This window comes from Cydia pomonella, chromosome 3 (assembly GCF_033807575.1).
Source record: "Cydia pomonella isolate Wapato2018A chromosome 3, ilCydPomo1, whole genome shotgun sequence".
Lineage (NCBI taxonomy): Eukaryota > Metazoa > Arthropoda > Insecta > Lepidoptera > Tortricidae > Cydia > Cydia pomonella.
Window position 1 is genome coordinate 11,644,384 of NC_084705.1, and position 17,355 is coordinate 11,661,738.

At 39.2% G+C, this 17,355-nt stretch overlaps 1 protein-coding gene across 2 annotated transcripts; it reads right to left on the reverse strand.

Moving 5' to 3' along the window:
* Positions 1–2,310: 2,310 nt before the first annotated feature.
* Positions 2,311–16,000, reverse strand: LOC133516064 (WD repeat-containing protein 36). 2 transcript variants are annotated; one of them, XM_061848777.1, is made up of 9 exons: positions 14,921–16,000; positions 14,503–14,672; positions 13,124–13,360; positions 7,306–7,494; positions 5,988–6,183; positions 5,653–5,662; positions 4,359–4,439; positions 3,907–4,069; positions 2,311–3,033 (listed from the first exon to the last, which is right to left on the reverse strand). In XM_061848777.1, the coding sequence occupies exons 1-9, from the start codon at positions 15,859–15,861 to the stop codon at positions 2,330–2,332; spliced, it is 2,691 nt and encodes an 896-aa protein (XP_061704761.1). In that variant the 5' UTR covers positions 15,862–16,000; the 3' UTR covers positions 2,311–2,329. The 2 variants fall into 2 exon arrangements, with proteins under 2 accessions (XP_061704761.1, XP_061704762.1); XM_061848778.1 differs by lacking the exon at positions 5,653–5,662 and having other exon boundaries at positions 4,359–4,437; positions 14,921–15,999.
* Positions 16,001–17,355: the final 1,355 nt, after the last annotated feature.

Below are 17,355 nucleotides of genomic sequence, written 5' to 3' on the forward strand. Positions count from 1 at the left end.
AAGCGCCCGGCGTGCCGTGCTGCCTGCCATGCTGCCAAAGGAAAAGCAGGACCGTACAGAGTACAATGACAGTCCTTTACAATACACCGAGGCAAACGGCACGCAGCAGGGAAAAGGGGGAAGACGACGCAAGTTACCTGCATAACATTAAAAATTACATAGTGACATCAAATTTATATCGAAATGACATCTGACATCATTTAGATATCATTCTGATGTTAGAGTGTACGTTAGAATTGGCCTGTTAATATTGGATTCCAAGTTTCCAAGTCTCATTCACTGTAGCTAGGCTACACGCATAGCGCTACGTCGTAGCTGATAGCAGGTTTTTTTGCGACATTTAACGCAAATGCATCGTAAAGGCTCAGGTAAAGAGTGGTTCTGATTTTAAAATCTGTTAAGATTTTTATATTGATAATTAAAATTATGTAAGTAGGTATTGCCTATCAAAACTTTACAGTGAAAAAAATGTGGTATATTACCTAGCGCTGAATGGAATATTACTTAAACAGGGTTTTTTCCGGGCTTATTCCATCTACTTTCAATTTCAGTTTGTTATTTAGACATCCTAATTGAATACAAAAGATCTTACAGTATTTTTAGGGTTTAGTACCTCAATAGAAAAATACGGAACCCTTATCTGTGGGCACGGTAGTGCCCTCGCCAAGACGGGCAAAGCGAAGCGCAAGAGCACTACCTACCTTTTCTCGAAGCGCTTCGTCGTATTTTTAACTTGGGTTTGGATTATACCAGATAAGTAAACAAAATTCTCAGGATATAATATCAATAGTAGACTTACTAAGCCAATTTATTACTAACATAGTTTCTTAAGGATTTACCCATTGTTACTAACATATTTAATTTTAATTTTTATCTTAATTTATATTGTATTTTAATGTATTGGTATATGGAATTTATTTTCTGAATTAAAATTATTGAATTGAATTAAGCATAAAAAATTTCAATTACATAGTTCTCACACTTTTGATATTATTAATATCTAGGATAGTATTAGTACACAAACAACAACAAAAATCTAATACTTGATATTTTTAGCCCCTAAGGGGCGAAATGGGGGGTGGAATTTTGTATGGAGAATCAGTAACCGCTGCGCTGTACCGATTTAGTTTAAATTTGGTATGTATATAGTTTTTGTTATAGGATTGGATATAGAATAGTTCTCAACCCCAAAATCATCAATCACGCTTTTTAGGATTTTTAATAGTAAATCACCCCCAACCCTTTAAATTTGGGGATGGAAGATTGTCATTAGCAACTTACAAAAATAAGTAAAATCCCATTAAAAACTTTTTCATGTAAAATGTTGCCAAAACGAGACCATAAGGCTCGCACTGTCAAAAAGCCATCAGATCTCTTGTAGAGTCAAGCTTCTAACTATCAAGCCCTAACTTCACAAACTCTACACCTTGTCAAAATATTGGGCCGTTTCGTTACTACAAGAATTATTGTATGATAAAGAATAATGAATACATTTTTCACCTTGCGCCCATGTGAGTTGCGAAACGACCAAGCCATATATTTTGACCAAGGTGTAGTTTGTGAAGTTAGGACTTGTATAGTTAGAAGCTTGGTTTATTACATCCGATTTTTGATCAGACTCCGATCTTTTTTCTTATGTTTCATTTCCAAAAAAAACATTAATAATTGCGCTATATACGGAGCCTTTGGAACGCGAATCCGACTTGCACTTGTCCGGTTTTTATTTACACCACAAGTTATTTCCTATAAATAATAACATTAATAACTCATTCAAGATAGACAACCCCTTCATGACTAGTTTTAGGCTGTAATGTTTTGATTGATTTCGCTTCTGTGAGTTGTTAGATAGATACCTATACCGTTTTATTATATGGTTTATGGAACCCAAGAGAAATAAGGGAACCTTTTTAGAGAAGTAATAACCGTACAGTCGGACTTGCCGATCGAGGGTTCCGTACTTTTTAGTATTTGTTGTTATAGCGGCAACAGCAATACATGTGTGAAATTTTTAACTAGCTATTACGGTTCCTGAGATACAGCCTATTGACAGACAGACAGACGGGCGGATAGCAGAGTGTGAGTAACAGGGTCCCGTTTTACCCTTTGGGTACGGAACCCTAAAAATGTTGATACAGATAGCTGCATTTTCATTGTTTGTCAGGTTTTTGTTATTTTATTATTGGTCGATCCATAAACGCATAACGGTCAAACGGATATGGATATAATACAACAAGCCGTTCAAACAATCAGTTATGAGATTGCAGCTGGACAATACTAACATAGGTACGATGGATGACGAATAAAAAGGTGTACGAGTTTTATTAATTTATTACATATCTTTTAAGGCCTTTACTACACAAATATTGTAAAGCAAATTGTTTTGCAGACGTGCCCACGCTTTCGTCGCCGCTTCCTCCACGGCGTGCAATGCATCACGTAGCTCCTCATTTTCTGCAATCGTTTTCGTGTGAGATTTCAAGAACAAACTTAAATACGACTGCGCTAGCTCAAAGTCTCTATTACTTCTCAACATAACATTCAACATGACCAGAAACTGTTTCAAAACCTCGACAGTACCTCCCGCGTCCGGCGACATACACGAAACTTCGGAATCGATGGCGGCTGGCGAAAGCGACTTCAACTTCACTATGCACTTCTCGAAGTTCTCTTCACTTTTGCACTCCACTAACTTCTTAGCAAACACGCTTAGTGTCGAGAGAGACTCGGGTATTAATAGCTTGGTTTCTTTATTGTTGTCTTTTTCACTTTCTAAGTCGAATTGTAAGTCGAGACTAGCGACCGTGGGCAGGAAGAACGGCGCTGATTTAGGGACCGTCAAAGGCGTTTTAGGTTTGTTTCTTTTCTTGACAACGTCCAAATGTAGCAGATTAAGCCATTTGGAAGTCGGCTGGTTCGACAGCGTGATAAGCTCGCTGCTGATTTGCGAAGGTGACATGTATTCTGCCTCATCTCCGATATCGATTGTGCCTATATCCTCTATGCTAGGTTTCTCAGGTACTGTAGAGGGTAGCTCTGTAAAACAAGATTTAATCTAAAAACTACGAACTTCTGATTAACAAGCAAGCATAAATCGTCAAGTTACCCTAAGATAAATTGCAGGAGCAACATATACATATACCGTGTTATTTACCGAAATTCAACTGGGGAAAATTAAACTAATTCTGCCGTAGTTTTTAAGTGAAAGATTTAGTGAAAATAGTCAAAAATAATGGTCATAATAATATATGCATGTATGTTTAAATATGATTTTGTAACTTATTGATTACTATAGTCTTTGTCATGTCACAGTATCATATGTGGCAGTCCACATCAAAAGGAACCTTATAGCGGTCGGTGTTTACGTCGCGTAGTACTACATTAGTATTTGCGCGCCACTAATAATGGCGTAAGCACCGATCGTCGTAAGGTCCCTTCTGATATGGACTGTCACATATTATCTACGATTGAGTGGTGTTTAAATATTGACTTTATTATGTTAAGGTATAAAACTATCGATTATACGCAAATTAAAAAAAAATATACATGTAATGTGTCGTTTGATATCAATTCACGGTGTTCAAGTGAAACCAGTTTCTTGCTCTTGTCTTATGTATGACAAGGGCAAAGACAGTTACGACGATAGCAAGATATGTATTATAAAATTAAATTTCGCTTGGTCTATGCCTTGTTTATAAAATTAAATTTCGTTTGGTATATGCATTTGGCTCGCAAACTACAGTTTGCGAGCCTAATGCGGTTCTTACGAAGTACCTACAATGTGGCTTTTCTAGTTCTTTAAACCTTTTCTTCAACACCAAACTGTTATTGTAAATCAGAAAACACTTCATTTTCCAGAACAAACATCATCTAACCAAGAACAATTAGGCAGTAAGAAAAAACACTCACTGATCTGAGGGACTTCCATGTTTGTCTTGTCAATGGGCTTGAGGTAGACCTTCTCGTACAGCAGCCTGTTGGCCCACAGGCACACGCCCAGCTGACCTACGTGCGTGGTCGCCAAGTAGTCGCCGGTCGGCGACATGCTCAGGCACGTGACCGGTTTCTCCAACTACAACATCATCTATGTTAATAACACAATGTTACAACACGCAATAGGCTACAAGTAAACGTTAGACAGAAAATACAGAAATAGGCCCGCCTATCCACACAGAGCGAGCATACGCGCGAGGCAATTTCCTCGCGCACAAAACGGCGAGTGTAGACGTGCCTCGGCCGAGGCGGGGCGCTCGGCCCAAGCAAACGTACGCGCCGCCTCCGCCTAATGACGATTGAAAATGTATATGTATTCAGATTTACCGACATTTGTGTGGTGAAATGATAATAATTACATTACTTACTGAAAATATGTCCACTAAATGACCACTGGGTATGTCCCAGGTACACAGCGTGCAGTCCATTGACGCACTAAACAGCCATCTACGAAAACGAATACAAATAGTAGGTAGTAATTCAAGTCAAACTTTGAATTAAATAATTTTTATGGGCAATTCCATATAACTTTAGCATTTAATAATTCAATTATTATTGCCTTCATGCTCTTATCTCAGAAAAATATGAAGAACAACCAAATCTATAAAAATAATGATATGCTTGTAAATCAAATTGTCAATATATTTATTTTTATACCTAGTTGGTTACTAAATTCTGTTACTGCAATAATCTTTATCTACATAAAATATATGTACGAAAGTTGAATAAACTATATAATTAAAATGAAGTACACAAAATCAGGAATCACATATGACAATATCATTCAAAATGGCCTCCTCTGGCCTTGACACAGGCCCTCAACGACGAGGCCAGTCATCAATAGCGGCACGCACGATTGTCATATATAATTCCGTCACTGTCTTAACTATGGCCCGCTTAAGGGAGTCAAGATTTGTGTGGGGTTTAGCAGAGGCTTTCTCCTCAATAACCTGCCATATGGCATAATCCAGGGGGTTAAGCTCCGGGCTGGAGCACGGCCAGTCTTCGTGGGCAATAAAGTCAATTTTGTTCCTTCGAAACCAGGCTTAAGTTGTTTTTGCCTTATGTGCAGGAGCTGTCCTGTTGAAAGACCCATGGCTGGTTTTGAAATAGAGTGTGGCTTAAGGGCTTCACTACTGGTTCGAGAACGGTTTCCTGGTAAACATTGGCCGTTTTCACACCTTTTTCACAGAAATGAACCTGTGTTAGCCCTGAGTATGACACACCCAGCCAAATCATCACATAAGAGGGATGATGGCCTCGTTGCACTCTCGGAACAACCGCAATCGCCTCTTGACTGTTATTTGCATACACTCTGTCATTCTGGCGGTTACAACATTCTTCAATGGTAAATTTTTTTTCATCTATAAATAGTATTTTTCGGTGGCCATTTTGTGCGTACCGCTTCAATAGCACGCGACTTCTCTCTAGCCTCATAGTCTTTAATCGTCCATTAAGCAAATAACTTTTTTGTGTGCGGTAAGCGTGTAGTCCAAGGTCTTCATTGATAACTTTTTTTAGGGAACTTCTCTTCACAGACATCTGTATTGCAAACAAATCTTGCTTCTGGATGGGGTTTCTTGCAATTCTCGCCTTCACTGCCTTTATTAGAGCTGGGGTCCGAACGGTGCGTGGTCTTCCAGACCTCTTGCGGTCATCGAAGCTCTGAGAACTATTGTATCTATTAATTGTGCGATAAACAAATTATTTGTTGATTTTTAGGTTTCAAGCAACTTCAAAATCATGTTTGGCGGGTGCCCACATTTGTGCAACGCAATTACTGCGATACGATTCTCTTTTAGGTCCCAATTCATTATAGATACGACGAGATAAGCGTTGTGTGGTATATAATTATAGCTCACAAATTCACCACATTATGTCATTTTTTATTCTTTCGGTAGCATTTGTATTAACAGAAAAAAAAAAGGTTGCAACTTAGTAACCAACTAGGTAAGGTTTAAAAATTTCACACGATACCATCAATTTCCTTTGCTTACCTGCTCTGAGAATCAAATCCAATGTCATTAATTTTAGCCCGGTGTCCATCAAATCGCCTCACAATATTCATAGTATCTATGTCCAGAAGGGTAATTGTGAAATCCTCATTGGCCAGTGCCAGCAAGGCACTTTCTCTGTGGCACTTTGTGAAACCGACGGATTCTTCCAGCTGCATTACATGGTATGGTGTTTTTGCTGAAAATGTAAAACTTTGTTAGTATTCATTTGAGTATATAGTTATTTGAAAGGATTCTTGTGAAAAAACATCAAAAAAATATTGATGGGAAGAAAAAATGCATAAAAACTGGTCAAGAGGCTGATTTATATAGCAAATGCACAAATAAGCTAATTTATATCAATGATATTTTGTGTGGTAAGTGTCGACTTTTGGTGTATAAACATAAAGTACGAGTAGTAGCATCAACGTCTACGTGTAGCAGCACAGCACTTGGCGATGCTGGCTCTTCGTCTGCAACCTCCGACGCTTCCGATTATAATTTATACGATGATGATAATTTTGTGTGTGATTCAGAGGAACGATTTGAAATGTTTTTTCACAAAACTTACACTTAGTGTTATCCATTTTCTAACACAAAATGCAAATAAAACATATGCAGCTAGAATATGTGTCAAATGTTATCAACGTTGACATGTCATCGTCGATGCATTATAAATAGATTTATAAGAAAAGGTTGCACACCTACATACTAACTTATCTACACCCTGCACTAGTACTTTGTTTACATATGCTCCTAACTACTTATTCGATTTTTTTTTGACATGACGCACGAAGATTTACGCAAGTATTTTTATATGTGTATGTAGCGGGTACTAGTCGCTATCCATGCATATTTTTTCTGGAGGTGTACCTCCGCGAAAAGTAAAAAAATAAATGTGAAGAAAAATAAAAAGGTTTTTTACACAATGAAGTATAAGTACATGACGTGGGTTAAAAATGTGTATTTTGTAGCCTATTTTATTATTGTCAAATATAATTTTGTTTCGTTAATCTAACTTGAACAGTTTACAAAATATGCCACTTTCAATGATACACTGATTATTTTACATTATCCCGAATAACTTGAAAACAAAAGAAGATCGAGGACTGATATTAAGCATAGTGTTCTTAGGACTTGCCAGTACACCACCTAAAAGAATGACCAAATCCGTCGTTGGGGGCACCTCTAGTTCGCTTAGCCTGCTAGACCCTTTGATATTCTATTGCAATTGTTTTTCTTTGAATCCTATTTAATTTTTATTTAGATTGCTCCTTTGTTGCTGCGAGTTTACGACTTTTAAGTAGTTAAGATGACTCACTTGATTTAAAATACCAGAACTTTAATTTCTCATCCGCGCCTGCAGTGATCACCCTCTGGTTGCAAAGGTCAGTCTCCACTCCTCTCAGGGCACCGTCGTGTGCAATTTTTTTGTCTAAAACCTCGCCGTAATGTCCTCGGTGAATACCGGATTGCATGTTAAACTTGTGAACCTGACCATTGTCATATCCTGAAAATAATAAATTTATAAGAAATGCACATGGCTTAATAGAATCAAATAATTCTCGTCTCTGCATAGTATAAAAATTCTTACACGTGAGGTATCTCAATTAAAGTTTAGTTAAGGTTTATCTGAATGTTATACACCTAACAGGGTTAAGGTCGGTGATAAAGACCATCAGTAAGGAAAAGTAGGAGTATCTACAAGCTCTTTGTCGATTTTAAGAGTCCTTATTCCTACAGACGAGTGTATTTTGTAAAATGCTTCCTTTTTCATTCAAGATTACGACGTAACTATTAGTATTTATTCAAAAACTGATAACGTACTTAAATAATCGTTTCCTAAACTAGGGGCTCCAACAGTTCAAATTTTCATTTTCTCTTTTAAACCTCTTTTTTAATGAGGTTTTTTGGGAGTCTTTTCCAAATTTTGCAGTGAGATGTGGCGTTTCGGTTCTCAATTTTGCTATAAACAAGAATCATTTGGTACATGAATGACTACAATTTGATTCAACATATCTCGTACGAGGGGCTGGAATGATTAACAATCGAAGATTCATTTGAAAAAACTGATAAAATACCTTCCGAGTTTTCTTCATTTTTTTGGCGAAAACAGGGTTTTATTATATTTTATTTCCGCAAATTGTACGCATATTTTGCTTTAAAAATAATATTATAGCAAACTGAAACTGTATGTTAACCTATAAAAAAAAAATCGTAACTATGGAACCTACATTGCCGTAAATTTATATTTTTTTTAAACACGTATAAATCACGCAGCAGCGACGCGGCGACGCCCCGCTCTCAGTCCGCGCGGAGCGCGCTTAGAGGACGGACCTGTGCTCGATTGTCAGGCATTCGTTGCGATCGTAATCAGCTACGGAGTTCCGAGAAGTGCTATATACTGCGATTAGAAAATCTTAATAAAAGTTCATTTTTTACAGTATGCCTAACAGACTCGCTTATTGATGGATTTTCAGTTACTTTTTTTTTTTACTAAGTCGGTGGCAAACAAGCATACGGCCCGCATATGTACGCCTGCAACTCCAGAGGAGTTACATGCGCGTTGCCGACCCTAACCCCCTCCCGCCCCTCGTTGAGCTCTGGCAACCTTACTCACCGGCAGGAACACAATACTATGAGTAAGGTCTAGTGTTATTTGGCTGCGATTTTCTGATAAACGCATTTTCACTTGAAATTACGTTAGGGTTTGCATTATTATTTTTGACCCGGATGAAGTCCAAGTTCTCATGATGGAGTCAGGAGTTGGTCACTAGAACTCCTAATCTACTCATTATAATTCCATCGTGTTTGGGCTCAACAGAGTTGCCCTGATGAGCACCTTCAATCTAGATGAGGTCCAGGGTCTCATGATGGAGTCAGGAGCTGGTCACCAGAACTCCTAATCTACTCATCATAACTCCATCGTGTTTGGGTTCAATAGAGTTGCCCTGACGAGCACCATCAATCTAGATGAGGTCCAGGGTCTCATGATGGAGTCAGGAGCTGGTCACCAGAACTCCTAATCTACTCATCATAACTGCATCGTGTTTGGGCTCAATAGATTTGCCCTGATGAACACCATCGATCTAGATGAGGCCCAGGGTCTCATGATGGAGTCAGGAGTTGGTCACCAGAACTCCTAAACTACTCATCATAACCTCATCGTGTTCGGGCTCAATAGATTTGCCCTGACGAGCATCATCAATCTAGATAAAGTCCAGGGTCTCATGATGGAGTCAGGAGCTGGTCACTAGAACTCCTAATCTACTCATTATAATTCCAACGTGTTTGGGCTCAAAAGATTTGGCCTGATGAGCACCATCGATCTAGATGAGGTCCAGGGTCTCATGATGGAGTCAGGAGTTGGTCACCAGAACTCCTACTCTACTCATCATAACTCCATCGTGTTTGGGCCCAATAGAGTTGCCCTGACGAGCACCTTCAATCTAGATGAGGTCCAGGGTCTCATGATGGAGTCAGGAGCTGGTCACCAGAACTCCTAATCTACTTATCATAACTCCATCGTGTTTGGGTTCAATAGAGTTGCCCTGACGAGCACCATCAATCTAGATGAGGTCCAGGGTCTCATGATGGAGTCAGGAGCTGGTTACCAGAACTCCTAATCTACTCATCATAACTCCATCGTGTTTGGGCTCAATAGATTTGCCCTGATGAACACCATCGATCTAGATGAGGCCCAGGGTCTCATGATGGAGTCAGGAGTTGGTCACCAGAACTCCTAATCTACTCATCATAACCTCATCGTGTTCGGGCTCAATAGATTTGCCCTGACGAGCATCATCAATCTAGATAAAGTCCAGGGTCTCATGATGGAGTCAGGAGTTGGTCACTAGAACTCCTAATCTACTCATTATAATTCCAACGTGTTTGGGCTCAAAAGATTTGCCCTGACGAGCACCATCGATCTAGATGAGGTTCAGGGTCTCATGATGGAGTTAGGAGTTGGTCACCAGAACTCCTAATCTACTCATCATAACTCCATCGTGTATGGGCTCAATAGAGTTGCCCTGACGAGCACCATCAATCTAGATCAGGTCCAGGGTCTCATGATGGACTCAGGAGTTGATCACCAGAACTCCTAGTCTATTCATCATAACTCCATCGTGTTTGGGCTCAAAAGATTTGCCCTGACGAGTACCATCGATCTAGATTAAGTCGAGGGTCTCATGATGGACTCAGTAGTTGGTCACCAGAACTCCTAATCTATTCATCATAATGGTAATTTGATGGTGCTTGTCGGAGTAAATCTATTGAGCCCAAACACGATGGAGTTATGATAAATAGATTACGAGTTCTGGTGACCAACTCCTGACTCCATCATGAGACCCTGGACTTCATCTAGATCGATGGTACTCGTCAGGGCAAATCTTTTGAGCCCAAACACGATGGAAATATAATGAGTAGATTAGGAGTTCTAGTGACCAACTCCTGACTCCATCATGAGACCCTGAACATCATCTAGATTGATGGTGCTCATGAGGGCAAATCTATTGAGCCCAAACACGATGGAGTTATGATGAGTAGATTAGGAATTATGGTGACCAACTCCTGACTCCATCATGAGACCCTGGACTTCATCTAGATCGATGGTACTCGTCAGGGCAAATCTTTTGAGCCCAAACACGATGGAATTATAATGAGTAGATTAGGAGTTCTGGTGACCAACTCCTGACTCCATCATGAGACCCTGGACTTCATTTAGATCGATGGTACTCGTCAGGGCAAATCTATTGAGCTCGAATACGATGGAATTATAATGAGTAGATTAGGAGTTCTAGTGACCTACTCCTGACTCCATCATGAGACCCTGGACTTCATCTAGATTGATGGTGCTCATCAGGGTAAATCTATTGAGCCCAAACTCGATGGAGCTATGATGAGTAGATTAGGAGTTCTGGGGAGTTCTGGTGACCAACTCCTGACTCCGTCATGAGACCCTGGACCTCATCTAGATCGATGGTGTTCGTCAGGGCAAATCTTTTGAGCCCAAGCACGATGGAATTATAATGAGTAGATTAGGAGTTCTGGTGACCAGCTCCTGACTCCATCATAAGAACCTGGATGGACTTCATTCGGGTCAAAAATAATAATACAAACCCTAACGTGATTTCAAATAACACTGAAACTCTATAGCACTAATGTGCGCAAACAATTAGCATCTTGACTACGCAGCATGGGTGCGTAGCCACCATGCCAATCGATACGACAACGAAACACTATCTGTCTCTCTCTCGTACTAATATGCACAAACGATTGGCATCTTGGCTGGGCAGCATGGGTGCGTAGCCAACATGCCAAACGTTTACGATACGACAAGGAAACACTATCTGTCTCTCTATCGCACTAATATGCGCAATCGATTGGCTTCTTGGCTAGGTATCATAGGTGCGTAGCCAACATGCCAATCGTTTACGATACGACAACGAAACACTACTCTCTCTCTATCGCACTAATATACGCAAACGATTGGTATTTTGGCTAGGCACTAAGCAAGTGTGTGGCCAACATGCCAATCGTTTACGATACGACAACGAAACACTATCTGTCTCTCTATCGCACTAATATACTTTATTTATACCTGCAGTCATTTAGTAACTTCTTCATTTTCCATTGGTGTGAAAGAGACAGAATAAAGAGCAAGGGTTATAGTACACTCTGTAGTCTGTACACTTAGTAGTAGTGTACATAAAAAAAAAACTACTGTGCATATACAATAAAATGAAGAGTGCCCATATGATATCATATGACACTAAAATTAATGTTGCTTGAAATTATATTGAAAACTATCAAGATTATTCTAGTCTGCATTGAAACGCGCGTCGCGTTGCCGGCGCTCGCGTACCGAGCGCCAACGCCATCTATCGAGCGTTATTTCGTGAAATCGGAGAACGCTCCAAGGATTAAGGGCTCTTAACAATTTCGTTTGTACACATACTCCACTTACAGAGTGTTAGTAGAGCAGAAGGAGTGCAGCTTTCCTTTCTGACTGTGTTTGAGCGTCGTATGTATGCAAATCGAGAATTCTTGCCCTATGATGGTCTTCCCCGCAATAAGTTTTATGCCGGTCTTCTCCACATTGAACTTAGTTACGACGTTACGAGGGTTGATTGAAAAATTCGCGGCCTGGCCAATTAAAAAAAATCTTTTTTCTTTTTTCTGCCGCCATTTTGAACTGTAATTATTCAACTATCTTCCCGCGAAATTTCATCTCTATATCTATATTTAAAAGCAATTTTACGGCATATTTAAAGTTACGTGTCGGTAGATATAGTGAAAATGGAGAAATTAGAGCAGCGTGCTGTGATTAAATACCTGCATAAAAAAGGATTGACACCGAAGCAAATTTATGATGATATGCAAAGTACATTAGGGCAATCCTGTCCATCATATACGATGGTGAAAAAATGGGCAGCTGAATTCAAGCGTGGACGAGATAGTATCGCAGATGACCCTCGTCCCGGGAGGCCAACAACGGTGACTAACACGGACAATGTGGCAATTATATGCGAAATGATAATGAAAGACCGGCGATTAAAGGTGCGGGAAATAGTTGACATCGTAGGTATCTCTTATGAAAGAACTCCAAATATTATAGTCAACGAATTAGGTTTTTCCAAGGTGTCGGCGAGATGGGTTATTACGCAGATTACGCGAGACTCTGAAGATAAAAAGACCTGGAATGTCGACAAAGAAAGTTATCTTCCACCAGAACAATGCACGTGTTCACACGTCACTAAAATCGATGGCGGAGATTGCCAAATGTGGGTTTGAATTATTGCCCCACCCACCCTATTTCACCGGATTTAGCACCATCGGACTTTCATCTGTTCCCCAATTTAAAAAAACATATGGATGGTATGAAATTTTCAAGCAACGCCGAGGTCCAAGCTGAGGTGGATGCCTATTTTGAAGGTCTGGAGGAAAGCTTCTTCAAAAGTGGTGTAATGGCTCTGGAATCCAGATGGAACAAGTGCATTCAACTCGACAGGGACTATGTAGAAAAATAAAAATAAATTAAAAAACCTCTGTTTTGTTTTTAATATTCAGGCCGCGAATTTTTCAATCCACACTCGTACAATAATCAAATACAGATTCTAAATAGAAAATATTCTTACCAATGATGACAAAATTACCACACTGTGTCACAGTGAGACAAGTGGCTACCACTCCTCTTGGTCGATCTGGAAGCGCTAGTTTGTATTCACCCATTCTAATTTTATTGTAGGACCAGGTGGTGATAACACTTTTGCCTTTGTGAATTGTTGCTATACTGTCCCATTGCTTGTCTCTTTGCATACATGAGCTGAGTTTTACTATGGGTGGCAAAATCTTGGTATCCATCTGTAGTCTTTCTAAAATGAAAACACCATTAGTAATTTGAGTTCCAACTTTGAAATAACAAAACTTTATTAGGTTTAAAAGTAACTGTGCAATTAGGAGAGCTTTCCATTCAGAGGCAGAAAAATGATTTTAATAGGCAGGTCCACACAGAGCGATCATCTACAAACCGGCAAGTCTAGGCATGTCTACACTGGCAGTTTTGTGCGCTAGGAAATAGTCTCGCGCGTGTGCTCAATCACACAAAACTGTATGGGTAGATTGAACCATCAATTTAAAAGACCTACTCATGCACTGTTTTTTATCATACATACGATAAAAAACATAGCCTTTTGGGATTAGTCCGGTTCTCTCACGACATTACTTTGTCCAAAAGCTACTTCTAAATATGAAATAATATTCTTAACTAGCACCATCAATATGATGATCATCAGCCGGGTCCACACAGACGAGGCAATTTCCTTACACACAATATGGCCTGTGCCTCAGACGAGGCACGTCTGTACTGGCCGTATTGTGCGTGAGGAAGTTGCCTCGCGCTTATGCTCGCTCTGTGTGGACGCGGCTATTCATTAACAGTGCGAGCAACATTCACAACGGCCGTGCTTTGCGTAAAATTAGTTTAATGTTAGTATGTCTTAAATTCGATGTTTTACGTTTTCTAATTCCATATTCTTTCCTATCAAGGAGTGCCCGTAAGATTTGTTAATTTTTGTGTTACTCTTATTATTTTTATTACTTGATGGTTATCTTTACCATTTCAATATCATACAAATATTAACTTCATGAAAGTGGTGCAGAAACACAAAAACTATTTGTACAAGACAACTTAAAGCAAAAGTAATAAGTTTTTGACAAGAATTTCATTTTTGGTACAAGCTTTTATCGCAGACTGTACTTTTCATTCCACAGGCAACTAATACTCATTGAGGCAATTCTAAAAACCCCAAACACAAATAGGTTACATCATCAGATTAGCTTGATGGTACCATAATATTGCATTGTCACCTGACTTACATATGTATTACATTACAGTATGTATGCAAATTTTCAGCTTGCAAGGAAATTGTAAGTTAAATAAAAGCTTGTAAAAGAGTCCTTGAGGCCATCATCAATCAATTTTTGAGTTTTTAACTACTTTTTCTAATTTACTTACTCTTATTCCTAGTTGCCTTTCTATTGTAAGTGGCCTTGCCCATATTCTTGTTGAAGGTCTCTGTGACTGTGTTCATGATGTGGAGTGTCCTATCATTGCTGGCTGCTAGCAAATTCTCTCCAGTGGGCTCACAATGCCAAACCAGGTTAGGTGGGTGTGAATGGCCAGCTCTGTATCATTAAACATAATGAAGATTGAAATGATAATAAAATATTTACAAACCATAAGTCAAACTGTCTATTTTGTTAGATAAAGATATTGCACAGTATTAATGTTTCCTATTGATTGTCAAATAAAAAATAACTCATTTTTCTATATAATTATTATCAACTGAAAGTTTTTAAAGCCATTAAATCTAGTTTTTAAGCCTCATTATACTGTGATTTTGAATAATATATTTATTGAGTTAGCAACATACCTTACTCTTAGGAGCCTAGCTCCACCATCAGGCATGTCAAAGATCCACAACTTCAGTGAATTATCAGCAGAGTTTGTTACCATCAATGGTTCAGACATTAAGCACTGCATGCCAGCCACCATCTTCGAGTGGGCAGATGTTACTGTTGATATTACCCTCCTCTCCTCAAGATCCCACATGACAATATGACCAAATGCACTTCCTGTCACCATTACAGGCACTCCATCCATTCTAAAGGATAGAGTTGAAACATCTCCCCAGTCATGAACGAAATGCATAACTGTCTGGTCTAGACGTAAGTTATGCAGAATGATTTTTTTGTTTGTCAGTCCAATTGCCACAACATCAACCGCCGGCGCGGGCTGTAACACCAGCACGCGCGCCTTCCATCCTTTGAATGTGTAGATAAGTTTTGAAGTGCGCAGGTTCCACAATTGCAAAGGCCCTTGCCGACTGCCAAGCAAGATCTTGTTCAAATATGTGGGTGGATGGCAAATGGTGGATACTGTAAATTCGGCTTCAAATTTCAATTCTAGGTAAATAGACTCTTCCTTTATATCAAACACTTTCAAGTTATTATTTTTGTCAATTGTTATTAGATGTATACCGAACGGGAGCATTAAGTGAATCGGCGCATTGTGGCCTTTGTACACATGTTTGAGTTCACAGCCACGTCTCCATGCATAAACTTCGTTGTTACTCGCTGAATACACATGAAAATTGTCCCCACTCATACACGTGATTGGGCCCGGGTGTTGGCCGCTGATAGTTAGTAAACGGAATTTATTACATCCATATGTGTGGAACCACTTTCCAACACTTGTACATAGCAGCGTTTCCCCGCGGTTCTTGATAAATCTAGCAACGAAGGGCACATGTGTACTAACATAACCTAGGACTTTCGAACCAGTAAATATTCGACTACTGGATTGTTCTGCCATATTTGAGTAGTATCTATTGATAATTAATAGCACATCTCCTACTATAGTAATCACTTGGCTCACTTATTCACATTTTTTTGGAAAATAAACAACCTGGATTGCTGGAAGTACATGCTGCAAATGACAAAATGACACTTAGTGTCAGGGGCCAACCGCGAAAACCGAAATTCGCAAATTGCAGGGATTTCTCTTTTACTCTCACTAACACGTAATGAGAGTGACAGAGAAAAATGTCCGTAATTGACGAATTTCGATTTTCCCGGTAGCCGCCCAGACATAATGACAACAGAGAGACCAGTGTTGCCATATAAGGGCTCTACAGTTTGTTTTCGACTTCCTTCCATCATGATATCGCTACGATTTATGAACGGCCTTACGTTTGACAACTTTTTCTCATGCAGCGTGCAGGGGAGCCGGAATAGCTAAATTTGTAGTTACTCGAGCGTTGTAGGGACCTATTGGATTCATAAGATTAGATGAATGGAAAAAAAGGATATATATTATTTTTATTTCCAGCGATCAGGGAAACGCCTAGATTTTTTTTAATATAAAAAAAAATCACGTTGCGAAGACGAAACCATAACGCTCACACTGTCAGGAAGTTATCTCTTCTAGAGCCAAGCTTCTAACTCTACAAGCCCTAACTTATCAATCAACTTAGTCAAAATATGTGGCTTGGTCGTTTTACGTTAGAGTTTGTTCGGAAAGAGAAGAGTCGTGGAATGTATGGAGCCTAATACATTCCACGACTCTTCTCTTTCCGACAGACTCTACTACAATAAGTATTGTATAAAAAAAAAAATGAATAGTGAATAAATTTTTCACCTTACACCCATGTGACGGTAGCCAAACAGCCAAGCCATATATTTTGGCTAAGGTGTGGAATTTGTGAAATTAGGGCTTTAACAGTTAGAAGCTTGGCTCTAGAAGAGCTGAAAACTTTTTGACAGTCCGAGCCTTATGTATTTGGTCTTGGCACATTTTACATGAAAATGTTTTGATGAATGATGGGATATCTTATTAATGAAACGGTTTTTCAAACTATGTATTTCTATATAGGTTGGACACACATTTCCGTCAATAGAAAAAGGCGGCAAATTTGAAAAATTTACTTGCAATCGCAGTTATCAGTTTTTAAGTGCCAATTACATCCACACTATATCAGACCTGATATGAGACCCGATTTCGGGCCCGAGAAAGAGTATTTTTCCGTTTCACTAAATATCAGCACGTTGTTTATAATATTTGAAATGTAAAAAAATGATTCATATGCAAAAAATATCAAACTGAACATTTTTGGCAATTAGAGACAAAGTATTTTTTACATTTCAAATATAATAACTGATATTCCGTGAAAAAACGGTTATCGGGCCCGAAATCGGGACTGATTTCGGGTCTGATATCGGGAAGGTTGGATGTAATTGGCGATCTAGTGCTTTGATCTAGTGGTTGCAAGCAGGCAAGGCAATTTTAGGAAAACTTTTTAATTAGTAA

Coding starts and splice junctions, on each gene's coding strand:
- LOC133516064 (XM_061848777.1), bottom strand. CDS start 15,861: ATGGCAGAACAATCCAGTAGTCGAATATTTACTGGTTCGAAAGTCCTA. Junction 7,495..13,123: donor TGGTAATTTTGTCATCATTG/GTAAGAATATTT, acceptor TATTATTTTCAG/GATATGACAATGGTCAGGTT. Junction 3,034..3,906: donor CATGGAAGTCCCTCAGATCA/GTGAGTGTTTTT, acceptor CTTGTTTTACAG/AGCTACCCTCTACAGTACCT.